This window comes from Nyctereutes procyonoides, unplaced genomic scaffold (genome assembly GCF_905146905.1).
Source record: "Nyctereutes procyonoides isolate TBG_1078 unplaced genomic scaffold, NYPRO_anot_genome, whole genome shotgun sequence".
In the NCBI taxonomy this organism is placed as follows: domain Eukaryota; kingdom Metazoa; phylum Chordata; class Mammalia; order Carnivora; family Canidae; genus Nyctereutes; species Nyctereutes procyonoides.
The window spans coordinates 24,752,106-24,778,835 of record NW_026575146.1 but is presented as its reverse complement, the minus strand read 5'-3'; the positions used below and the strand labels follow the sequence as shown (position 1 = coordinate 24,778,835).

At 35.4% G+C, this 26,730-nt stretch overlaps 1 protein-coding gene across 4 annotated transcripts in view; it reads left to right on the top strand.

The window, feature by feature from the left end:
• Window positions 1–26,730, top strand: part of CEP85L (centrosomal protein 85 like) — a 176,919-nt gene that overhangs the window by 86,198 nt on the left and 63,991 nt on the right. For all 4 annotated transcript variants that reach the window (XR_008662582.1, XM_055311341.1, XM_055311340.1 and 1 more), the window contains exons 5-6: window positions 5,281–5,398; window positions 24,210–24,389. Coding sequence is in view for 3 of the 4 variants with exons in the window: in XM_055311341.1 (XP_055167316.1) it covers window positions 5,281–5,398; window positions 24,210–24,389 (298 nt within the window). In the remaining variant the exon portion in view is untranslated. The remainder of the gene's footprint in view (window positions 1–5,280; window positions 5,399–24,209; window positions 24,390–26,730) is intronic.

Here is a 26,730-nt window from a genome sequence, read left to right as displayed (position 1 = left end):
GCAATAACATAGGGAGTTAATGTGATTAGTAAATGACACTGGCAGTGTAGAGGGGAATTCTCATTTTGTTATTACTTGCAATGTGCAGTATATATATTTATTTTATTGTGTGTGAAAGTAAAATCATATTGTAATTGTACTAGTAAGCTTTTAAAATCAGTAATGTGTTCTTTGGTATAGTGTGGATGCTTTTTTATTGAATTCATAATGTCCTAATAATTCATCTGCTTTATAAGCTAAGATTTATGATCAAATTTCTCAAAGCAAAGCTAAGATGTACACACTGTAGTTATTAAAGTTATTGAAACTCTGGCTTTACAAATTTGATTGGTTAACATGAGATTTTGTTCATTTTTCTTTGAGAGGGACCCCATAATGCAAGAGTAGTTATTTTCTATCACAGGTATTGAAGTGAGATTTGATTATTTTTATCAGCTAATTTGAGCATTTAGATACAGTTTTAATAGTTCATTTCTATCTAAGTTATTTTGATTGTTTATAACTAGGCACATAGTATTTTAGAATTAATTTCTAAATCCACAATTGACTATTGAACAATGTGTCGGTTAGGGATCTCAACCTCTTGCACAGTTGAAAATCCATGTGTAATTATTGATTTCCCAGAACTAACATACTAATGACCTGGAGCCTTACTGATAACATAAACAGTGCATGTATTGTATGTTTTATGTATGATATATTGTACTCTTATAACAAACTAGAGAAAAGAAAATGTTATTAAAATCCTAAGGAAGAAAAATACATTTAACAGTATTCTGTATTTATTGAAAAAAATCTGCATGTAAGTGAATCTATGCAGTTCAAACTCATGTTGTTCCAAGAATCACGTGTATTCTGTTTCAGTCCCACCTACTGCACTGTAATTCAGTTCTGACCCTACATGCCCTGAGTTAGCATCAGACTCCACAGCTTTAAGGGCATATAGCCCCTAACAAAACTGTGTAATTTCAGATACCAGTTTGAAGGTGGCTTCCCCAGGCCACTCACACTTCTAACCAACTGCCTACAAATCTAGCTGATTCTCAGAATTTTTATTGGAGTTTCCTTGTGTAGACATGATTGATCAAATCACTGGCCACATGATTGAACTCAGTCTCCAGCCTCCTCTGTGTCTCAACCATGGAGGTTGCACTGGCTCAGGTTCACAACCTTCTAGTTAAATGGTTGGTTTTCTGGTGAACAGTCCCCATCTTAAAGCTATTATCAAGGGGCCATGAGTTACTTCATTAGGATAAATGCATGTGTTCCAGGGGCTCATGAATAACACACCACACCACACGGCAAGGATTCAGTCTCCTTCCCAGGAATCAAGAACAAAGGCTCTTTCTCTATTATTGATTCTTCCTTATTTACAAAACCTTAAGATTCGTAGATAAATGCGTAAGAATCCTTTTAATATACATTGGGAGTGTTTTCAAGCTAATACACTTAGCTTTGTTTGGCAGGGCCACCTTTGGAGAAATTGAAAATTCTGACTAGTTCAAGAAAAATTAATACAATCATCCTCTTTCCATCAAATTAAAAAATACTAACAGAGTGTATTTAGAAGTACATTTCAAAATTAAAGCCCAGGGCCATATTTACTATTGTCCCAACATGTGTGAAAGCTGATTTTGGAAGCTAAGGGTGAGGAGACAGCTTCTTCAAAACTGTATTATCCCTTGTTTATAGTACTATAAGTAGTTCGAAAATGTGAATAATATCCCTTAAGGGAATAGGAGATAAATATCCACATGGTTGTTAAGTTTTTCCTTTTGTGTGCCCTCTATTGAAACAGGTTGGGAAAAAGGAAATTCATGGAAAATTAAAAGAATAAAATCTCATTGGTCTTTGTCTTCCTATTCCAGACCTTTAGCCACCTGTACCTTTATTTCAGCCCCTCTCTCTTTTTAATATGGTAATGAATGTGGGGTGTCTCTTTGATAATCATTTCTGATAAATTATTTAAGATGGCCATTGAGCATAATTCATTTGGTGGTAGTATCCATAATAGCTTTAAAAGCTATTAATTATTTTAAAACTCACAGTAGATACTTTCCAGAAACCAAATTTAATTAGAAAAGGAAAGGAACCCTCTCAAAAGGAACCTGCTCTAAACCTGTCTCTAAAGATATGTGCTTTTTCATTTTTGCCTTTTCTCAGCTAGAGATTGAATTTGTACATACTCTTATTTGCTCCCTGGATCCGGGACGGGATCACTGCAGTTCTAGCTGGGTCCAGTATTTCCTTGAGTAACATAGTTGCTGTAGCAGCTCCTTGATTTTTCAGTTTGACTTAATTTTTTTAAGCCTGTTTTCTGATTTATAGAGGCCATATTTACTAGGTATTTGACCTGATTCCTTTCTTGAGTTGTAGTGGCAGTCTTTATTCTGGTCAGGATCTCACCATCTGTTTAATTCACTTCCCAGGCAAAAGGGATGACTGGGACTTGGTGGGTACCCAGAAGCATCTCCTGCTCTCACCTTTTTAAATTTTTTTTAATTGTGATGAAAACCATCACATAACATGAAATGTATCCTTTTAACACATCTTGTATGCAGGACAGTTTTAGCTTTATGCATAGTTTTTTACAGTAGATCTCCAGAACTTTTGCAATTTGCATGACAGAAACTCTACCCATTCAGTAAGAACTGCTTGTTTTCCCCTCCCTCCAGCTCATGGAGACCATCATTTTCTACTTTCTGCTTCTCTAAGTTTGATCACTTTTTTTTTTTCCCTTTTGGTATTGTAGGGGAAGAAAAAGTCAGCTCTTCAGAGTTCCTTTGCTGGATCTGGAAATTAAACCGACACAGATTAACAGTAGAAAAGCATACAAATTTATTTAATACAAGTTTTAGGTGACTCAGGAGCCTTTATATGGAAGTGAAGACCCAAAGTGACAGATTTGATTATTTTATGCTAGCTTTGTTGAAGAATGAACAGTCATGGAGGAATGTGATAGGTTAAGGAGTATGAGTAATTGTATAGTAAACTGGGGGAAATTTAGCAAGGCTTGCTTGGTCGGATTTTTCTTTGTGTCCTTTAATCTTCAGAGATGGGGATGCACCTTTCTTTTGGGTTTAGAGAGGCGCGCGCGCGCGCACACACACACACACACACCTTGAGATTTTTGTGATCTGTTTATAGAAGAAGGGCAGGGGTAGGGAGGAGGTCTGAGTGATCTTTCTGCTTTTGCTATTTTCTTAAACTCCTTTGGCTTAAAATATTCAGTATGCCAAGATGCCACATTTTGGGTTGGCATGTCCTAAACCCCATCAAATTTTCATATAAGTGGAATCATGTAGTATTTGTCCCTTTATGACTGCTTACTGCACCTAGTGTAATGTCTTTAGGGTTCATCCATGTGGTCGCATATGATAGAATTTTCTTCTGTTTTTTTTTTTTTTTAGACTAAGTAATAGTCCATTGTTTGTGTGTATCTATGTGTCATATATCTTTATCCATTTATCTGTAGATAAACATTTAGATTGTTTTCATCTCTTGTCTACTGTGAATATCACCTTTGTTGGTAGAAGATATTTTTGGCTGATATATAATTCCCGATTGGCAGTTATTTTCTTTCAGCACTTTCAAGATATTATTCCATTGTCTCTGGTTTCTCTTAAGTCATCCCACAAGTCTTATTACTGACAGATTGAATGCACTCTTTATTATTTTTTTGGATTTAATCATTTTTTCCATTTGTTCTCAGCAGTTTTACTATAACGTGCCTATTGTGGTTTTCATCATATTTGGTATTCTTGGAGATTGAAGTAGTTCTTGATTCCAGTTTCATGTTTTTCATCAATCTTGGAAAATTCTTGGTCTTCATCTCTTCAAATATTTTATTTCTTTCTGTTTCTGCTAGGACTGCTAATATAATATGTTAGATTCTATCACTATTTCTCATGTCTTTTTCTTTTATTAAGAGAAGTGAAGGAAAGTAGGAAGGACAGTGACTTAAATGTTTAACTTAAGAAGACCAGTTAAAGGAATAGTTAAACATGAAAGAGAACAAAGAAAATACTAAAAATAAGAGCAGAAATTAATCAAATGGATAAATTGCTAGTTCTCCTAATTAAGGGAAAAAGAGAAAGACTCAAAATATTAGGAGTAAAAAGTAATATAATTATATAGAGAAAGTTTAAATCATTGTCATAAACTAGTATCAATAAATATGAAAACATAAAAGAAAATGAATTTTAAAAGAATACCAATTGACTCAAAAAAGAAATAGAAAACTTACATAAACCAATAGTGTTCAAGAAATGTAATCAGATGGCGTTAACTAGACTTATTGAGGTGATCATTCCACAATATATACACATCAGTATGTTATACACAGTCATTGTTATACACCTGAAACTAGCATGGTATTACATGTCAATTTTGCTTAACAAAAGAAGAAATATAGTCAGCAATTACAGTTTTAGACCCAAATGATTTTAGAATTAAGATTTGCAGAACTATGTCATCATATTTAAAGTGTTTTTTCGGTCAGTAGCATATAGTTGAATCTTTCTCTTTATCCATTCTGACAGTGTTCACTTTTTAATTGTTATTTTAGATCATTTACATTTTGTAATTATTGATATGGTCGAGTTTATTTTTTTTAATATATTTTTTAATTTATTTATGAAAGTCACAGAGAGAGAGAGAGAGAGAGAGAGAGAGAGGCAGAGACACAGGCAGAGGGAGGAGCAGGCTCCATGCACCGGGAGCCCGATGTGGGATTCGATCCCGGGTCTCCAGGATCGCGCCCTGGGCCAAAGGCAGGCGCTAAACCGCTGCGCCACCCAGGGATCCCTAAGAAGAGTAATCTACAAAAAAGATTATATTTTATAAAATGCCAGAAGTACTCAACAGTATAAGTAAACTTTTTTTGTGTTCCATATAAGTCATGTTTCTGTGATTTTTATTTTTTTATTTATTTAAAAAAAATTTTTTTAAAAATTTTATTTATTCATGAGAGAGAGAGAGAGAGAGAGAGAGGTAGAGAGAGGCAGAGACACAGGCAAAGAGAGAAGCAGGCTCCATGCCGGGAGCCTGACTTGGGACTTGATACCGTGTCCCAACTCTGGACTGAAGGCGGCACTAAACTGCTGAACCACCTGGGCTGCCCAGGGTTCTGTGATTTTAACAAATTCCCTATTAAGAGTGTCAAAGTTGATAATACTTTTAACTTTTACATCAAATTATTAGAATAGTTAAAATTCTGTTTTTAACAGTCTCTTAGAAAAGCATATTCTTTATAATGTCACCTCAATTTATGTTTTGCAGGCAGAAGCAACAAATTACTCACCTACACGAGAGGATAAGGGATAATGAATTACGGGCACAACATGCCATGTTAGGACATTATGTAAACTGTGAAGATTCTTATGTGGCTGGTTTGCAGGTAAGAGAGATTTTTGTAGTTGTTATTTTATTAATACAGCATGTGTTAATTATATAATTAGCTGTAAGATTAGGATGCATTTTTAATTCATTCACATGGTTCATATTCATATATACATATAAAATAAAAGATGTCCAAGAACTGTCTTCCAGACATCCAGTTCACATCCCATCCCCACACACATACAGAAATTACTGTTATCAGTTTCTGGTGTATCCTTCCAGAATTGACATATATCACTAGCAGATATAAATGTGTTTTATTCCCGTATCTTCACAAAATGTATCAAAATACATACATTACCCAGCACCTTTTTTCCTTTATAGTACATAAAATTATTTAAAATACAAGGATTCAAAAAGCAGAAACAGGCTCATCAATACAGAGAACAAACTGATAGATGCCTGGGGAATGGGCAGAAAGGGTGAAGGGAAGGGGGAGGTCCAGCTCTCCTCTTACGGAGTGAATAACTCATGGGAGATTAAAGGTACAGGATAGGGAATGTAGTCAGTGATACTGTATTATTAGTGTTGTGTATGACGGATGGCAGCTGCACTGGTGGTGAGCATAGCATAACATACAGACTTGTTGAATCACTATGTGTACTCCTGAAACTAATGTAATGTGTCAACTGTACTTCAGTCTTTAAAATGCAGTGATTATTTCTATATCTTTACAAAGATAGTCTCCCTTTCTTCTGCTTTAATAGCTGACTGATTTCCCATTTTATGGAGATAACATAATTTATTCATCTCGTCTCTACTAATCAGACTTTGGGTTATTTCTACTTTGGGGCTACTATAAATAATGTGAAGAATAACCTTCTATGAGCACTGTTTTGCTCATATACAAATATTTTTGTAAGTTAAATTCTCAAATGAAATTTACAGGTGTATGAGTTGGTAATTTTTATTGATATTATCAAATTGCTTTTGTGTTATCGGATTGTGAAGATTTTTGCCTTTCTCTGGTAGATTTGTATATAGGGTAGGGTGGGGGAGTTCTCTCCATGATTTTTTAAAAGAATTAAAAATTGTGTAAAATATGTATAACATAAAATCTACCATCTTAACCATTTTTTTCATCTGAACTCTTTTTGAGTATACAGTTTAGTGGTGTCAAATACATTTATAATATTGTGCAACTGTCACCACCATCCATTTTCATACCTCTGTATGTCTTATAAAACTAAAACTTTGTGTCCATTAAACAATAACTCCTCACTTGCCTCTGCAACCCCTTGGCAACTGCTGTTGTACTTTTATTCTCTATGATTTTGATTACTCTAATTATCTCATGTTAAAAAAAATTGTACAGGGGATCCCTGGGTGGCTCAGCAGTTTGGCACCTGCCTTTGGCCCATGGTGTGATCCTGGGGTCCCGGGATCAAGTCCCACGTCGGGCTCCCAACGTGGGGCCTGCTTCTCCCTCTGCCTGTGTCTCTGCCTCTCTCTCCCTCTCTATGTCTATCATGAATAAATAAATAAAATCTTTTAAAAAATTGTACAGTATTTGTCTTTTTGTGACTGGCTTATTTCACTTAGCATAGTTTCCTCAAGGTTCATCCATGCTGTAGCATGTGTCAGAATGTCCTTCTTTTTTAAGGCTGATATATTCCATTATGTGTGTATACATTTTGTTTTATCCATTCATCTGTTGACACTTTGTTTGCTTCCACATTAAACAAATATTTTATTTATTTATTTGAGAGACAGAGAGCAAGAGCGGAGGGAAGGGCAGAGGGAGAAACAGAAGCAGACTCCCCGCTGGATGGGGAGCCCAATGCAGGGCCAGTCCCAGGACTCTGAGATCATGACCTGAGCTGAAGGCAGGCAGGCACCTAACTGACTAAGCCACCCAGGTGCCCCTGTTTGCTTCCTCATTAGCTATCATGAATAATGCTCCTATGAACTTTTTATATTTATTTGAATATGGGTGTATAAACATCTCCTGCAGACCCTGCTTTCAATTCTCTAGAGTATATGTCCAGAAGTGGAATTGCTGGATCATATAGTAATTGAATTTTTAATTTTTTGAAGAAGCACTATACTGCTTTTTTCCACAGTGGCTCTAACATTTTGGATTCCCATCAATAGTATACAGGGGTTCTAGTTTTTCCACATTGTCACCAACCCTTATTACTTTTGATTTTTGATAGTAGCCACCCCAATGGATTTGAGGTGGAATCTATCTCATTGTAGCTTTGGTTTGCATTTCCTTAATGATTAGTGATAAGAGCATCCTTTTATGATTTATTGGCTATTTGTATATCTTCTTAAGAAAATGTTCACGTCTTTTGCCCATTTTTGAATTGGTTTGTTTTTGTCATTATTGAGTTTTTAAAGCTTTCTTATGTATTCTAGATATTAACCCTTTATCAAATATATGATTTGCAAATATTTTTTCCTATTCTGTTTATTAACTATTTTCTCTGTTGGTGGTGTCATTTTTTCACGTACAAAATTTTTAATTTTTCAAGTCGTTTGTTTACTCTTTTATTGCCTGTGCCTTTGGTGTCAGTATCCAAGAACTCATTGCCAAATTCATTGTCATGAAGCTTTTGCCACATGTTTTCTTCTAGGAGTTTTATAGTTTTAGGTCTTATGTTCAGGTCTTTGATCTGTTTTGAATTAATTTTTGCATATGTTATCAGATAAGGATTCAGCATCATTCTTTTGCATGTGGATAATCCTGTTTTCCCAGCACCATTTGTTGAAAAGACTTCCACACTGAATGGTCTTGGCACCTGGTAAAAATCATAATGATTTTTACATATATATGTCTTTTGTTATCTAGTACCACACTGTTTTGATTACTGTGGTTTTTATATTAAGTTTTGAAATCCAAATGTGTGAGTCCCCCAGTTTTGTTCTTTAAGATTGTGTAAGTTACTTGTGGTCCTTTGAGATTCTATATGAATTTTAGAGTTTTAGGGTTTTTGAAATTTAGGGTTTTTCTCTTTCTGAAAAAAAAAAGTGATTTTGATAGGGATTGCATTGAACCTGTAGATCACTTTGAATAGTATTAACATCCTAACAATATTAAACTTTCCAATCCATGAACATGGGATGTGGTTCTATTAATTTATGTCTTCAGTTTTCTTTCAGCAGTGTTTAGTAGTTATTACACAAGTCTTTTACCTCCTTGGTTAATTCCTAGTATTTTACTCTTTTTGTACTGTTGTTAAATAGGATTCATAATTCATAATTATTCATAATTTCCTTTTCAGGTTGTTCATTGAGTGCATAGAAATGCAACAAATTTTTGTGTGTTGACTTTGTATCCTAATACTTTGTTGAATTCATTTAATAGCTCTAACAGGCTTTTTGTGGAATTTTTAGAATTTTCTACATATAAGATTGTGTCATATGAACAGAGATGGTTTCATGTCTTCGTTTCCAATTTAGATTCCTTGTATTTCTCTTCCTTGCCTATTTGCTCTGGCTATAACTTTCTCTATTTTGTTGAATAGAAATAGTGAAAATGAGAATCTTTGCCTAGTTTCTGATCTTAGAGGAAAAGCTTTCAGTCTTTTACCATTGAGTATAATATTTGCTGTGGGTTTTTTTCTGTAAAGTTTTTATTTCATTGTGGTGTTTGCTTTCTGTTCCTAGTTATTTGTGTTTTAATTACAAAAGAATGTTAAATTCTGTCATATGCCTTTTCAGCATCAATTGAGATGATTGTGAATTTTTTTCCTTTATTCTGCTAATGTGGTATATTACATTGATCAGTTTTCACATGTTGAACTATGCTTGCATTCCAGTAATAAATCCTACTTGGTCATAGATTATAATGCTTTTAATATACTGCTGAATTCAGTTTGTTAATATTTGTGTTGAGGATTTTTGCATCAAAGATAATTGGTCTGTAGTTATAGTGTCTTTGTCTGGCTTTGGTGTCAGAATAATGCTGGCTTCACAGAATGACTTAGGAAGTGTAGTTTCTTCTCTTTCAATGTTTGAAAGAGATTGGTGTTAGTTCTTTGTTACATGTTTGATAGAATTCAGCAGTGAAGCCATCAGGTGCAGGACTAGGGCTTTTTTGGGGGAGATCTTTGATTACTGATTCAATCTCTTAATAGATAGGTCTGCTCAGATTTTGTTTCTTCATGATTTAGTCTTGTTAGGTTTTATGTTTTTAGGAATTTGTCCATTGCATATGGTTTATCCAGTTTGTTGGCATACAGTTAATTGTTCACAGTACTGTTATAATCTTTTTTATTTCTGTAGAATTGATAGTTAATGCCATTATTTTCATTTCTGATTTTAGTAAGTAGAGCCGTTTCCCTTAGTCCATCTAGGTAAAGTTTTGTTGATCTTGTTTTTTTTTCAGAGAACCAAATTTTGGTTTTATTAATTTTCTCCATTGTTTTTATATTCTCTATTTCATTTATCTCTGTTTGAATCTTTATTATTTCATTCCTTCTGATAATTAGGTTTTATTTATTCTCTTTCCAGCTCTTAGGTTGCAATTTTAGGCTATTGATTTGAGAACTTTCTTGTTTTCTTCTATGGTTTTAATATGTTTTTCTTTTGAGTGATGTTGAATTTCTTTTTATATATTTAAGTCCCATTCATATTTCTTTTTTGTGAAATGTCATTTCATATTGATACTTTTGTTTTTTGCTTATTGATTTTATAAGCCCTCACACATGAAAGAAATTAGCTTTTTGTCTATAATTTGATTTGAAAATACATTTTCTGAATTTGCCATAATATTTTCTATTTGTGTAATTCTTTTTTTTCCTTTTCTGAATTTGTCATAATATTTTCTATTTGTGTAATTCTATTTTTTTTTCCTATATCCATTATTTTCTATCATGAAGTTCCTCTAATCCTAATGAATGTTTTATAAATAAGTCCTATCTTCACTAATGGACCCAGTTAAGAGACTACTTAATAAACATCCACTGTGTTAAATTATGAGGTCGTGAAGGTGAATAATAATTCCTACCTTCATGGATCTCAAACTATATAAATGGAGAGACCATAAAGGTAAACATGTTTTTTACTCATTCCTTCAAAATTTTTGTTCAGTATGGGTAAGGCAATGTCTAGGTGCAAGAAATAGAAATGTGAATGAGGTTGTTTTTGCCACTGAGAGTACAGCTAATGGGAACACAGACATATAGGGTATAGGAGGTCTTATAACAAAATTTATATGGCTGGAAGGGTGACTTTCCCCCAGTTATTATTCTTTTTAAGAATTTTTCTTAAAATTTCTTTATATGTTTTTCTATATAGACTTTATATTGGCTGAATGTTTATTTCCAAAACATTAAAAGCTCTTGGCATTTTATTGGAATCAAAAGTGAGGACTAATAACTTATGGAGGTATATACTTTATTTATGGAAATTTTTTTATTTCTGGAATTAAAAAAAATCATTGTAATTTGAATTTTTTCCCTCCATTGTATTTCCAAACTTCTTTTTATATGAAGGAATTGGTATATTAAATTTAGGAAATATTGAAGACTCAACTAATTTTCAGACTTACTTGAGGCAGAAGCATTTAACAGAGATTGCAGCTTGCTTACTTTACTCAGTAATACATCAGGATATCTCATTATAATGTAGTCTCATCTGTTCTATTCCATGATAGTAAGGCTCTATGGTACAATAGTGTACAGTTATTTAAAAGTGGTATTTCTGTACTATGTTTAAGTAATATAATTTGCTTTGATAACAGTTTTATAGAACCATGCGGTTTATCTATTTAAACTGATTTTTTCTGAATAAAGGATTAGCTTGAATTATACAATTATTACATTACCAAAAGTGTATGTATCTTAATATGTATTTGAAAGCTGAAGAAAATGTTTTTTGACACAGAATTAGGCCAGTAGAGGGCTCTCCAAGTCAGTCTACAAGGACATATAGAAATAGCTGGAGGGATATGGAAAAGGGGACTGTAGAAAATATTAGAAGAATTTTAAATTATGTGGAGGAGTTAAAATATTGTCAAGAAATTAGAATTCAAAAGATAAGGCCAATTAATAAAAGGGAATACAAGGAAAATCCTAAGTATTAAATAGATATCATAAATATATGGGATGAACTTCTTTTCAGTAGATAGATACAGAGAGCTGAAAAATGGCAAGTGTTTAAAAGAAACAAGAGATATAACAAAATACTAACAAATGAAAAATTTTTTGGTGTGTGAATAGTGCTTTTCTGAATTGAATAAATTTGACATGTAATGTGTAAATTTAAGGTGTACAGCATGCTACTTTTAACACATTATATGTTAATGTAGCTATTGCATTAGATAGTTATAGAGTATGTTATTGTCCATATTCATTATACTGTGCATTAAATGTGTATGGGTTATTTACTACTACTACTTACAAGTTTGTACCCTTATACACTATCACTCTAATCTCCACCTCCCCACCTTCCATCTTTTGGTAACCACTGTTTTACTTCCTGCTTTTTACAGGTTTGACTTTTTTTAGATCCTTACATATAAGTGATATCATGTGGTACTTCTCTTTCTCTGTCTGACTTATATTGCTTAACATAATGTACTTAAGGTCCATTCATGTCATCACAAATGGTAGGATATCTTCCTTTCTCATGGCTGGATAATATTCCACTGTGCATATATACCTATCTTTTTTATCCACTGATGGGCCTGCGGGTTGTTTCCGTCTTTTAGCTATCTATTATGAATAATGCTGTGATAGATGTGGGAGGGTATACATATTGTCAAAATCCTGTTTGCATTTCCTTTGGGAATATACCTAGAAATAGAATTGCTGGAATAAATATAGATCTATTTTATTGGTCCATAGTGGCTGGACCACTTTATATTCCCACCAGTGCGTGTAAGGGTTCATTTTTCACCACATCCTTGCCAGCATCTGTTATTTCTTGTCTTCTTGATGACAGTTATTCTGACTGGTGTGACAGGGTAGCTCATTGTGGTTTTGGTTTGCATTTTTCTGACTAATGATGTGGAACATTTTCCCATGTCTGTTGGCCATTTTGATGTTCTCTTTGGAAAAATGCCTGTTTAGTTCATTTGCCCATTTTTTGATTGGATTGTTTATTTCTAATTATTGAGTCCTTTATATATTTTGGATATTAATCCTTTTTTGATATATGGTTTCCTGAATTTTTTAAGATTTTATTTATTGGAAAGAGTGAGAGATCACAAGCAGTGGGAGAGGAGTAAAGGGAGAAGCAAATTTCCTTACTGAGCTAGAAGCACAATGCAGGGCTTCATCCCAGGTTCCTGGGATCATGACCTGAGCAGAAGGCAGATGCTTATGTGTCACCCAGCCATCCCTCTGAAATATTTTTTTTATTCTATAGGTTTTCATTTTGTTAATTATCAGATCTTCTGTGCAGAAGTATTTGAGTTGGATATACTTCCATTTGTTGATATTTTGCTTTTGTTGTTTGTGCTTTTGGTGTCACGTCCAAAAAACAAGTCATTGCTGAGACCAATATTGATGAATTTTCTCTCTATGTTTCATTCTAGGAGTTTTGTGGCATTATATCTTTTAAGTCTTAAATACATTTCAAGTTAATTTTTATGAGTGGTGTGAGATAGGGATTCAGTTTCATTGTTCTGCATGTGTTTCTGCAGTTAACCCAGCACATTTGTCAAAGAGACTTCCTTTCCTCTTTGGGTATTCTTGGCTTCCCTGTCAAATATGTTGACTGTATATGCCAGGATGTAATTCTGGGCTCTCTGCTCCATTTCATTGGTTGATGTGTCTTTTTTTTTGTGCTAGTATTGTTTTTATTACCATGGCTTTTTAGTATAGTTGGAAATCCAGAAGCATGATTCCCCTTTGATTTTTTTCCCTTTTTTTCTCAGGATTTCTTTGGCTATTTGGGGTCTTCTGTTATTCCCCACAAATTTTAGAGTTGTTTCTTCAATTCCTATGAAGAATAACAAAGGAATTCTTGAATTGGATGTATGAATAATGTTACTTTTTATACACAGCATTTTATATATGCACATTTGGGGCCCATAGCCCCATTCATTCTAATTCCATAGCACATTAAACAAAAAGGAAATTATACTTTTCATATTCTATATATTCAAAGTTAAAGTAAATTTTTGAAATAAAATAGCATTCTTTTATGAATTTATAGATGCAAAACATACTCTTGAAAAATAACTCTATTTGCCTATTAAAAACTTTGAACAGCCTTACAGTCAACATGTCCTGAAAAAAATCAGTAAATCTCATGGGTAGAAAATGAGAAATAGTCTTTACCCTAAAATTCACACTTCTTAGATTTTTTTTTTTGGTAGTACGATTACTGAAATTGAAGAGAGACTTGTTATTTACAATGCCTTATACCAAAATTTCAACCTGTGGTTAACAGGCCTCTCAGGAGTGGGGCTAGGGGACCAGAATATAAAGAAACCTTTTCCCTTTTGTTAAAAACTGAAGAAGAGAGAGATGCCTTCTTTTAATATAGGTGTGAACTTTGTAAAGACCAACCAATTGATATTTGTTTTAATTAAGCTTCATTGATGCATCATTTCTTGTTGTCTTTCCATTTTTTTGTTTTTATACATTTTTTCTATTTTTTTCTTTTGGCTATTTTTTCTACTACCAAGTTTTTTTATATTAAAGAGCATTTTATAAATGAGTTCCACCTTTACAAATGAGGTCATTCAACAAAACATAAACATCTAATGCGGTAAGTGCTAGGGTCACAAGAGTGAAGAATAGTTTCTCTTTAGATGGATTTCGAAGCCCTCAGAGATTGTGTAAAAAACCTGTTTATCCATTTCTTTAAAAATTATTTATGTTTACTATGGATAAGACACCATGTAGATGCCAGTAATATAAATGTGAGTCAAGTTGGTTTTTTTCTTCAAAGAGTATACAATCTGTTTAAGAAGACAGATAAATAAGAGACAGTTGCAGCAAGTTTGAGGTGCCCAAATGAGATATATATAAAGTGCTATGGGAATCCATACTCAGAACTCATAAATCAACCTTGAACCAAGGTTGGCTCAAGCTTTCTATAGGAAGGGATATCTGATCTGAGGACCTGATGAAGTGAAAGAATTTAGCCAAAAGACATGGAGTAATAGTGCTTGAGGCATAGTATATTGTATGTGAAAAGGTCCAAAGGCAAGAGAGGATGTAATCCATTTGGAAAACTACAAATTACTCCATTGGGATGAAGTGCAAAATGAGAGAAGAGTAGTGGTAAGAGATATGATTAAAGAGGTAAGCAGGAGTCAATAATAGCAAAGGCTCATAAAGTAAAGAGCCCATTTATCCCAGTTTTAGATTATAATTCAGTTAATGCCTGTGTACTAGCCATAATGATTAATAGCACCCTCTATATTTCTCTAAAGTGTCCTACTTTGGTTACCCCAGTGGCATAACAGAAATTTAAGGTGGGTATTGAGGCAGAAAACAGTCGGGAGGCTATCTTAGTAGTATGAAACTTAAATGAACACCTGAATTTTAAATCAGTGTTGGTCAGGAAAAGAGGAAGAATATTAAACATCTGTGTGACCAAGCATGGGCTTGATTTAATGACTTTAATGGATTAGAGAAATGATTCCCTATTTTCAGATGGGCAAGATTGATTGGCTTATATTGTCAGAGACCAGGATAGAGATGACTGCATCAGGAATTAGTTTAGAGGAGAAAAATTATGAGTTAAGCTTGTATATCATATAGTAAAATTGGGACTGAGGTGAAGAATGAGGCTGATATTCATAGGTAGGTCTAAGGGAGAGATTAGAGATTTAGGATTTGTCAGCCCACCTGGGTGGTTGTTGAAGCTTGGGCATGATCAGGTGTTCCAGGGAGTGAAGAAAATTGGACCCGAAAGTAAAGACAGGGACTAGCAGTATTTTAGAAGGCAGTAAAAGAGCACAACCTGTGAAAGAGCATGGCAGGGGTGGGTGGGGGTGGCATTGTCATAGACAGGAAGGGAAGACAGGCTTCAGGGAATCAGTCGTTGGGGGACACTCAGAGGCTGAAAAAGCAATTTAAAGGCTTAAGGCAGTCTGGCTTCAGACCTTTCTCATTCTGTCTGCTTAATTTCACCTAAAAGTTCTACAGGTTATCTTGCAATGAAACACATTTCTGTAGTACAGATTTGCCCATACACAAGAGGTAGATAGAATGATGTCAGTATAGTTTTCAAGTCTCACTGGTTTATATGTGGTTTTTGTTTTGTTCTTCCAAGGCAAGGGGAATTAGAATAGTGAGAGTTAAATTAGGATCTTTGGCAGGCTGCAGAAGAGGCCTAGGCTCACCTACTGCTTTGACAGCAGAAGCCTCTTCAAGCTTCATTTTCAGAATATTGTTAGAGTACTGTTCTGCCTTGGGAAATGCACTCCCTCCTTGGTGGTTTCAGTTCATGACAGAGTGCGTTGCCTCCTAGCCGCCTGAATGGTAGGCCCTGCATTGCAGAGTTCGATCTATATCATCTCAACACCCACCAGACCCTCCAGCATTTTGACTGTGTCCGTGCATGTGGTTTAATATTCCCTGTGGCTGCCTGCCCAAAACGCTCAACTCTTCTCCTCAGTTACTGGTTTAAGTTGCGTAGGCTTTGAGTGGACTATTCTGATTTTTACTTTTCCTTTTAAGCCCTACTATTTTTTATGCTTGACTTTTGATTGGTTTTCCAGAAATGTGTGTATGTTGTTGTCATAGAAACACCTATATTAACTAATCTGTAAAATTAATTTTAAATTTCAGTGTAGTTTTAGGTTCACTGCAGAGTTGAGCAGAATGTACAGAGAATCTCATATATCCTGTGCCGCCGCACACCTGAGCCTTCTCCACTCTTGGTATCCTGTATCAGTGAATCTTTGTTACAGTTGAACTTAGAGGGACACATCATTATCACTCAAAGGCCATAGTTCACATTGAGGTTCAATCTTGGTATTATAGTTCTGTGAGTTTGGACAAATGTATAATGACTTATATTCATTATTGTAGTATCGTACAGAACAGTTTCACTACCCTAAAAATCTGTGCCTGTTCTTTCCCTCCTGTTCTTCAGCCCCTGGCAACAGTCTTTTTATTGGCTCCAGAGTTCTTCCTCTTCCAGAATATGATACAGGTGGAACCATACGGTATATGGCCTTTATGATGGCTTCTTTCACTTTTTAATACACATTTAAATTTCCTCTATGTCCTTTCACATGTTGATAGCTCTGTCTTTTTAAGGCTGAATAATGTTCCATGATCTGGATGTACCACAGTTTATTTATTATCCATTCACCTGCTGAAGGAAGTTTTTAGTTACTTTCAGGTTTTGGCAAATATGAAAAAAGCTGCTATAAACCTCCATGTGAAGTGTTTTGTGTAGGATGCTTTCTGTTCATTTGGGTAAATACCAAGGAGCACAATTGTTCGATCATATAGTAAGAATATGTTAGTTTTTAAGTAACTGCAACTGTCTTTCAAAATAACGTATTACATTACATTCCCACCTGCAATGAATGGAAGTTTCTGTTGTTCCATGTCCTCACCATCATATGTTTTGGATTTGGACCATTCTGACAGATGTGTGGGGGTAGGTGACTCATTTTAATTTGCAATTCCCTGAAGACATTTGATGTTTAACATCTTTTCATATATTTATTTGCCATCTGTATACTTTTCTTCAGTGAGGTGTCTGTCTGTTGAGGTCTTTTCCCCATTTTTAATTATGTTATTTTTTGAGTTTTAGGAGATTTTTTTTTTTGTATAGTTTGGATACAAATCCTTTATCAGATGTGTCTTTTGCAAATAGTTTCTACCAATAGGTGGCCTATCTTCTCATTTTCTTATAACGCCTTTTGCAGAGCAGAAATTTTTAATGAAATCCAGCGTGTTCGTTTCTTTTATGAATTGTCTTTGGTAGTGTATCTAAAAGTCATTGCCATTTTCAAAGTCATCTAGGTTTTTTCATATGTTATCTTCTAGGGGTTTTATAGTTTTGTATTTTACATTTAGGTCTTTCTTCCATTTTGAAGAGTGGAAAACCATTTTCTTGCTTGTGGATGTCCCATTGTTACAGCATCATTTGTTGAAAAGACTTTCTTTACCCCATTGTACTGCCTTTGTTCCTTTGTCAAAAAGCAGTTGACTGTATTTATCTGGATTTGTTTCTGGGTTTTCTATTCTGTTCCATTGACCTGTTTGTCTGGGCTTTCCTCAGTGTCACACATTCTAGATTGCTATAGCTTTATTGTGAATATTGAAGTCAGGTAGTTCAGTACTCCATCTTTGGTTTTGTCCTTCAGTATTATGTTGGCTATCCTGGGTCTTTTGTTTTTCCATAGAAATTTTAGATAATCAGTTTGTTGCTATCCACAAAATAACTTGCTGGGATGTTGCCTGAGATTGCATTGAATCTATAGATTAAGCTAGGAAGAACCTAACATCTTGACCTTATTGAGTCAATCTATGAACATGGAATATCTCTTTATTTTGTTCTTCTTTGATGTCTTTGATAAGAGTCATATAACTTTCTTTATATAGATCTTGTATATATTTTGTTATATTTATACATACTTCATTTTTTTGGAGGGCCTCTTGAAATCTTGCTATAATTGCTTATTAGTTTCAGGAAGGGCTTTGGGAGGGATTTTGTTTTGGTTTTGGTCTGTTTTAGGGATTTTCTATATAGGTGATCATGGCATACATTTCTTTCTTCCTGGCATACATTTTATTTCCTTCTCTTGTTATTGCATTCTCTAGGACTTCTAGTACAGTGGTGGGAGGGGAACATTCTTGCTTTGTTCCTGATATTAGCGGGAACACCTCACATTTTTTATCATTAATTCTGGTGTTAGCTGTAGGATTTTTATAGATGTTCTTTATTAAGTTGAGTAAGTTTGCCTCTATTCCAAGTTTGTTCAGAGTTTTTATCATGAATAACTGTTGAATTTTGTCATATTATTTTCTGCATTTATTTGTGATCATATGATTTTTCCTTAGTAACCTATTGATGTGATGGATTGCATTAATTGATTTTTGAATATCAAACCTGCCTGAATTGCGGGAATAAATTTTAGTTGGTCATTATGAATAATTCTTTTTATATATCCTAGTTTCTCCTAAGGTGGAAGCTTAGATAATTCATTTTAAATCTTTCTTTTTTTTTCTAATATATGCACTTGGTGGTATAAATTTCCCTCTAAGCATTGCTTTCACTGCATCCCACAAATTTTAGATAATCTGTATTTTCATTTCTATTTAGTACAAAATATTTTAAAATTTCTTTTGAGATTTCTTCTTTGAACCATATATTATTTTGTAATGTGTTGTTTAATCTCCATTTTGGGATTTTATAGCTAGCTACCTTTGTGTTGGTTTCTAGTTTAATTCCATTTTGGTTTGAGGGAGCATACGTTGTACAATCTCTCTTCAATTTGTTAAGGCATATTTTATCACCCCAAATGTGGTCTGTTTTGGTGAATGTTCTATGTGAGCTTGAGAAGAATGTGTAATCTGAAGTAGTCTATACATGTCAATTACATCCAATCAATTGAGTGGGGATGTTTTTGAGTTCAGCTGTGTGCTTGCTAATTTTCTGCTTGATGGATCTGTTCATTTCTGATAGAGGGTTGGTGGAGTCTCCAGCTGTTTTAATAGATTTATTTGTCCTTTCAGTTCTCACTTTTTACCTCACATATTTTGCTGCTCTGTTGTCAGACACATACATATTAAGTCTTCTTGGAGTATTGACCCTTTCATGTAATACTCATTTTGATTCCTTACAACTTTCCTTGCTCTAAAGTCTGGTTTTCCTAAAATTAATATAATTACTCCACTTACCTTTTCTTATTTCAGACTTTTATTTAAATTCCAGTTAAACATCTAATGTAATATTGGCTTCAGGAGTAGAATTTAGTGATGCATGACTTATATATAACACCCAGTGCTTATTGTAACAAGTGCCCTCTAGCCCATCTGCCGTCCACCTCCCTCCATCAACCCTCAGTTTGTTCTCTATTGTTAAAGGTCTCTTAGGGTTTGCCGCCTCCTCTCTCCTTCTCTATTTTTTTTTCTTCCCACATGTTCATCTGTTGTGTTTCCTAAGTTCCACGTATGAGTGAAATCATACCTGGATTTGACGTGTGGTATCTGACAGTTTGGGGAAAATTCTCAGTCATTATTTCAAATACTGCTTTCATTTCTTCTTCTGGTAGTGTTACACCTTTTGTAGTTATCTCACAGTTCTTGGATATTCTGTTTTATTTTTTCTAGTCTTCTTTTCTCTTTGTCTTTTAGTTTCAGAAGTTTCTTATCATATCCTCAAGCTCAGATTGTTTCCTTATCTGTGTCCAGTCAACTAATTAGCCTATCAAAGACATTCTTTTATTTATTTACTTGAAAGAGTGAGAGTACACATGAGTGGGAGGAGGGGATCTACCAACTGAGCCACCCAGCCACCCCTTAAAGACATTTATTTCTCTTCCAGTATTTTTGGTGTCTAAAATTTTTTATTTCTTTCTAAGAATATCCACTTCTGTGGTCACATTCTCTGTCTGTTCTTGTTGGCTGTTTATCTTAGCATTAATGTCCTTTATTAGTCATAGTTTAAAAAAAAAATTCTGGTCTGATAATCCCGGCATTCCTGTCATATCTAACTCTGGTTCTCCTGCTTGTTCAATCTCTCCAGACCATGATTTTACCTTTTAATATGTCTTGTATAGAGGAAGGAGAAGTACTCTCTAGTCCTATGATTGGGTCTTAAGTTGTGGGAGAGAGGGCTGTTTCTGATTCTTTCTTTTGAGGTGAGGTTTTCCTTCTAGTCATTTTGCTCAGTGCAGAGTGGCCAAAAACAAGTTGTATTGGAACACGGGGCAGTATCACTGGTCCGTCTAGCTGGTCTTCTGGGGGAGGGGCCTGCTGTGCTGATTTTCAGGTGTTAGCACTTGGGGGAGCTGCTCTGCCCCTGCCTGCTGCCGGGCTCAGCGGGGGTTGTTTACCCCGTCAGGCCCCAGGAGGAACAACCGCAGTTGCTATGGCAACTCTGGAAGCCTGGATTCAGCCTCCGCAGGAACTACGGGGCTCGGGGCTCTTGGTTCTCTCCGGGGCGGGGCCGCTGATCTGCTCAGCTCGGGGCAGGAGCGTCCTTGCTGTCCTGGGCCTTCCCGGCCTCTGCCTGTCCCAGGGGGAGGCCGGATCCTGGGCTGTGTCCCGGCGCCCTGTGCTCCGGGGCCTGCGCTGTTGGATTCGCGCTCCCGCCCCGCAGCCCCCTCCGCGGAGCCGCTCCCGAGCCCCTCCAAGCTGCTCCGGTCGGTCCCGCCGTGCGCGCTGCAGCCCTTAGGGAGCTCGGCGCACTCTCCCGGGGCGCAGGTGTCTGTTAGTGTCCCCGGGAGCCCGAGGGCATCCCCGCCCTCCTGGGTCCTGCTCCAACTCCCTGCGGGCCCCTTTCCCCCGGGAAGGTTGGTGCAGCTCCTGCTCCTCCGGGACGGGGCTCTCCTGTCCTGGGGACACTCGCCCCGGCCTCAGCCCGGCTCCTCGCGGGGCCCCTCCCCCTCGGAGGCCTTTTGTTCCTTTATTTCTTTTTCCCCGTCTTCCTACCTTGATAGAAGCGCGGACTCCTCTCACTGTAGCATTCCAGCTGGTCTCTCTTTACGTCTCAGGCCGAATTCGTAAATTTTCAGGATGGTTTGAAGGTTATCTAGGTAATTTGGTGGGGACAGGCGATTTGGGGACCCTGCTCTTCCGCCATCTTGCCCCTCCCCCTCCGGGTCTTAAGTATTTTAATGAGCCCTTTAGTACACCTGGACTGTGAAGTTCACTGGTGCTTCTGGGTTTTTTTCCTTTCCCATCCTTAGGTGGGGCAGGATGGTCAAGGCAACTGGAATTGAGTGTTTTCTTTTAGGTAGGTTAGCTCCCTTCTAGGTAACCTTCTGGGTAGATTAGTTTCTAGTTAAATAGTTTCTCCTGAAGGCAGGTTTTGTTAAGAAAATAGCGTTCTGGTGTATTTCAAGATGGTTCCTTTTCTCCTCTTTTGGTTGGAAACATTGAAGAGATTTTCCCTGATATTCACTGTGAGGACCTGATAGAGCTCGTGGAAGTAAAACCAAACAGGTCAGATGTCCCCTATGACTGGGTCTCCTTAGAATTTTTGACTTTCAGACTTATCCACTCTGAGCCTCCAGTGGTTCGTCAATTTCAGTTCTGATTTTCCTACTTCAGCATTAGTTGCGAGGAGGATTCTGCTCTGGTAAGTGTGCCTTTCCCTATTCACCTGTTTCTCTAATTCTGGGGGTAGCATTATATTCTGTGACCTTACTTCTGACAGATCTAAGAATATCTGTCAGTTCATCTTGTTTACTTGTTATTGATAGATGGAGTGGAAATTTCTGAGCTCATTACATAGTATAGTCCTTTTTTGTTTGTTTGTTTTTGTTTAGTTTCCTAGTCTAGCTTGGCCATCTTCCTCTCTGTCTGATGTTCATCTCTTTTTGGGTGTTCAACTAGCATCTTAATATCAATAGGTTCTACTTGTAATTAAGTACATCTGTTCTCCTATATGATCTCCTTAACCTCAGCTCAGAATGTGATCTTCCTGTTACTTGACAAAATCTCAAACCTTTGTTATCTAACATTTCTTGTCTCTTTTTTAAAAAAAATTTCTCTAAATTCTCTCAATTCTACATGTAGACTTCCTTCATTTTGTTCCCTATGCTCCTCAGCTCCTCTTTTTGTTCAGCTAAATAGGTTAGAATAATTTTTTAAAGATTTATTTATTTTTATTTATTAAATGTTTTATTTATTTATTTGTTAGAGCACGAGTAGGGTAAGGGGCAGAGGGCCCAATGCATCCTGGAACTCTAGGATCATGACGTGACCCGAAGGCAGATGCTTATCTGACTGAACCACTCAGGTGCTCCAAGATTTATTTATTTGAGAGAGAGAGAGAGCATGCACATGTGTGCCACTGTGGGGAGGGGCAAAGAGAGAAAATCTTCAAGCCGACTCCCCACTGAGCATGGAGCCTGACAGGAGGCTGCATCTCACAACCCATGAGATCATGACCTGAGCTGAAACCAAGAGTTGGATCCTTAACTGAGCTACCCGGGAGGCCCTAGATTAATTTCTTAAAGAGAATTCATATCCATTCTCAGTATCTTTTAATTCCTGCTGTCCACTGCTTACATTTGTTGTAGTACTCGCTTGTCCTCCTTTTTCTTTTCCCTTCAATCAAAACTTACTGAGAATCTTACACATGGGGCTATAGGGAATACAGAAATGTATAAATTTACAAAACAGAGTTCACAATCTTCTTAAATCATGTTACTTTCTTGTTATGAAACCATCACAGTGTTCCCATTTCCTATGAATTAAGATTTAACTCTGAACCTTGTGATTCTATTATATGGTTCCACTTAGATTTTTACATTTTTTTCCTTCTATCCATCCCTTTTATACTCCATACTTTAAACAGATATTGGTACTCTCTGCATTTATTCCATTCTACCTTTTTAAAATGTTCTTTCTGGAATACTTTTCTTTCTTTCTCCATTCCTACCAGAATCTTCCTTGTTTTCAAAGTCTATCTCAAAAGCCATGACCCCAGTAAAGCCTTTTCCTCATTCTCCCAGTGGTGGCTTCATTTATCCTCCAACTTCTCCATACTTTGTACTAAAGATGACTTTTCTTTGGCTACCATATTATATGGTGTCCTATATATAATGATCTGAGAATTTCCCTTATGCTTCTGATAGAATTTGAGTTTTTAAAGGACAGTGCTAGAGTCTGTCATCTTTGAAATACCCAGCACACGATAAGTGCTATTTATATAATTTTTGAATTGTATCTCCACCTTTGGTGAAGTATGAATTCTTCAAGGTCTAATTCAAGTTCACTTCTATAACCCTTCCCTTAGGCACTACAGTACAACTATCTTAGCAGTTAGATAGTTTCCATTGTCTTTTTTTGTGTGACACTTCATTAAACTGGTGGGACTTTGCTTTATAAATTGTTGAATCCCAGTACACAATTCCTAACATGTGCTTAGTAAATATTTGTTGAATAAGTGGGAAAGTTATCTGTTTCTCTACTTTCACATTACTTTATTGGTATCTCTTACAGCACTTATCACATTCTAATTTATTTGAGGAAACATTTGTATTTTCTGTCTGCCTTTTCCTGGTTGTAATGCTGCAAGGGAAATGGTAAGGGAAAGATCTCATCTAAATTCCTTACAAAGCCTCACTCATGGAAACAGGAATACATTTGTTCAGTCAAATTATTTTTTTTGAGCTCTTATTTTATGCCAGTGATTATTCTATGAAATAAGGATCTAAGAGCAACTAAGATGGGTAAAAATTTCTGCTTTCATGGACCTTACTTTCTAGTTAGGGGAAACACTGTATTAATACTTAGCAAGTTTAATATTAGCTGGAAATTATCACCTGTAAAGAGTTTTTTCTTTTTATTTCCCCAGAACTTTCACTTCTATTTAATGTATTATTTATCTCTCTTAATTATACTTTTTAGTCTCTATTTATATCTCTAATTACACTTTCTTTTTGCCTTTTATTAAGCTTCTGTTTATGTGATAGAAACTCTACATATTTTACCTGTGTTCTCCAAAAAACAAAAACAAACAAACAAAAAAACACTGCAAGGTACTTTCTTATTTCTGTTCTATAGATAAGAAGACTGAGTCGTGGCGTTGGTAAGCAAATTAATTTGATTTAATTATGGCATATAACTAAGTAGAGGTGAGATTTATGCCAAGGTCTGTTTGTTGCTAAAGCCTAGATATACTCTCGTACTATACCTTATTTCCCGTTTCTTTCCATTTTTTCAAGATAAGTAAACTAACCTCTCTTTTTTCCTTCCTGATAGCCACAATATGAGAACAGTTCACTCCAGACTCCATTCTCTGATCAATCAGTGTCCCATTCCCAGCAAGAGGAACTTGAGCAAAAGCTTGCATCTACTGAGAAAGAGGTTTTGCAGCTCAATCAGTTTCTTAAGCAAAGAATAAGCCAATTTAGTGAAGAGAAGAAGAAACTGGAGGAAAAGGTAGATATTTTTTAATAAAGTTGAATTAAGTCAATAACATTCCTTCAACATAAAATCATTTGTTATCTACTGTATTTTAAGTGTGTGTTATACCAGGTTGCACATTTATATTGAAATGATTAGTTTTGTAGTGACTTTTGAGAAACCCTGTGCTATCAACAAAAATCTAGGGATTAAGAATACCACAGTATATTTTATCTTTCTAACTAGTAGTGAAATCTTTTTTGAGTTAGTTGCCTAAACTGAGATGTGACACAAATAATTGTTCTTTTCTTTGTTGGGTGTAAAGGATTGGTAAGTGAAATAAAGGTGGTGTTTTTTGTTTTTTACTTTTTTATAAGCACATGACTTCAGGTTATTTAAACTGAAGCCCCTGATTCAGAACAAGTACTGAAAAGCCAAGTATCTATATGTACATAATATATCTGTAATTTATATGACCTTTCTGCCTTTATGAAAGTATTTTCATCCTTCATTTCATTCCATTATAGTATCATTAAAAATCAAGTAGATTACCAGCTAGCCTTAATTTATTGAAGAAGCATAAATCCTTAAGCTGCTAACTTAGTTGCAGAACTGGTTTTAGATTTCTCTTCATATACCCACCTTATTATTCTATTAACTGAACCCTTCCATTCAAGTGATCTCGAAATAGTCACCATTGTTTCTGCAGGCATGTTTGGAACTGTTAATAGACAATTCAATTGACATTTTTGTGTCAGTTTGTATATACATACGCATACAAACACATGTGTGAGTTAAGATTTTGATCTTCCAAAAACTGACAAAAATTTTAAATGGTTTATCTCAGCTATATAATGTATTTTATCTTGGCTAACTTAAAAGTAACCTAAGTACCTGTTTGTTTCTTTTCTGTGTTTTGGGGGCTTCATACAATACCATAATCTGGAGGGAACTAAGGAAATATCATTGGTTATACAAATGTGGGAGGGATTAAAATATTTTCTCACCTGAGATTTGTTAATTAACAGATTGTGTGAAAATTATGATTCAGGGATGCCTGGCTGGCTCAGTTGGTAGAGCATGCAATTCTTGATCTCAGGGTCATCAGTTTGAGCTCCACATTGGGCGTGGAGCCTACTTAAAAAAAAAAAAGAAAGAAAATTATGATGATTCAGTGGATACAATTTTTAAAATATATTTTTATATTTCATCTAAAGTTTTCTCATTTTTAATTATTTTTGGTGTCCAGTGCTTAATAAAATTAATTTATGTATTAACTACATATTTAATGTAGTTGGTAAATCTGAAGAATGGGCTGGGTGGCCACTTCCTACTTGGGTATCTTAAGAATATTTCAGACTGTTCATGTCCAAAACATAATTTGCCTACCACGTGCCCTCTTCTTAAAAACAAAATTTTCTTCAATGTTCATTACTGTATATTCAGTCATTCATGCTGGAAATCTTACTAACACTGATTAAGCCTGTCTCCTAATTATATAAAAGAATCTGTCTAACACTACCAGACCAGTCTAAATTATCATGTCTTGGCAAAGATTTTATAAGAGCCTCTTCATTAGTGTCTCTGAATCCAGTCTTGCCCTGCCTGTCTGCTTTCCCTCTATCTCCAGTAACTTTCTTTTTGTGATTGTTAATTCCATGGATTTTTTTTTACTATATTTTGAAAAATCAAAGCATAATTTATATATGGTCAAATATATAAATCTTAGGTGTTCGGTTTGGTATTATTAATAGTATATAGTCGTATAACTGCTATCTAAAATGAGACACAAAACATATCAATCACCAGGGGTATGTGGCTGGCTCATTTGGTAGAATATGTGACTCTTGATCTCAGGGTCATGAGTTTGAGCCCCACGTTGGGCATGGAGTTTGCTTAAAAAAAAAAAAAAACACTTCAGTCACCTAAGAAGTTCCCTTGTGCTTCTTTCTAGTCCAGTCTTCTTCCTCTTTCTGAAACACTGTTATCGCCATAGATTAGTTTTGAATCTTCTTGGACTTCATATAAATGGAGTCAACTGTATATGTTCTTTTGTGTTGGTCGTCTTTCACTTAATATCTTTGAGATTTATTCATATCATTGCATGGATTCCTATCTACTGCTGAGTTGCATTTCATCATATAGATAGATCACCTCCTGTCTTGTTAATGGACATTTGAATTGTTTGCATTTTGGGGAAATTATGAATAAGGCCGCTGTGAGCATTCTTTCAGCAGACATTTTTCATTTCTCCTGGATAAATTCCTAAGAGTGGAATTTCTGAGTTATATATTTCATAGGGTAAATGTTTAACTTCTATAAGAAACTACTGAATTCTGCACACTTAGTGACCTTTCTGAGTTGGCTGTGTGGGTTG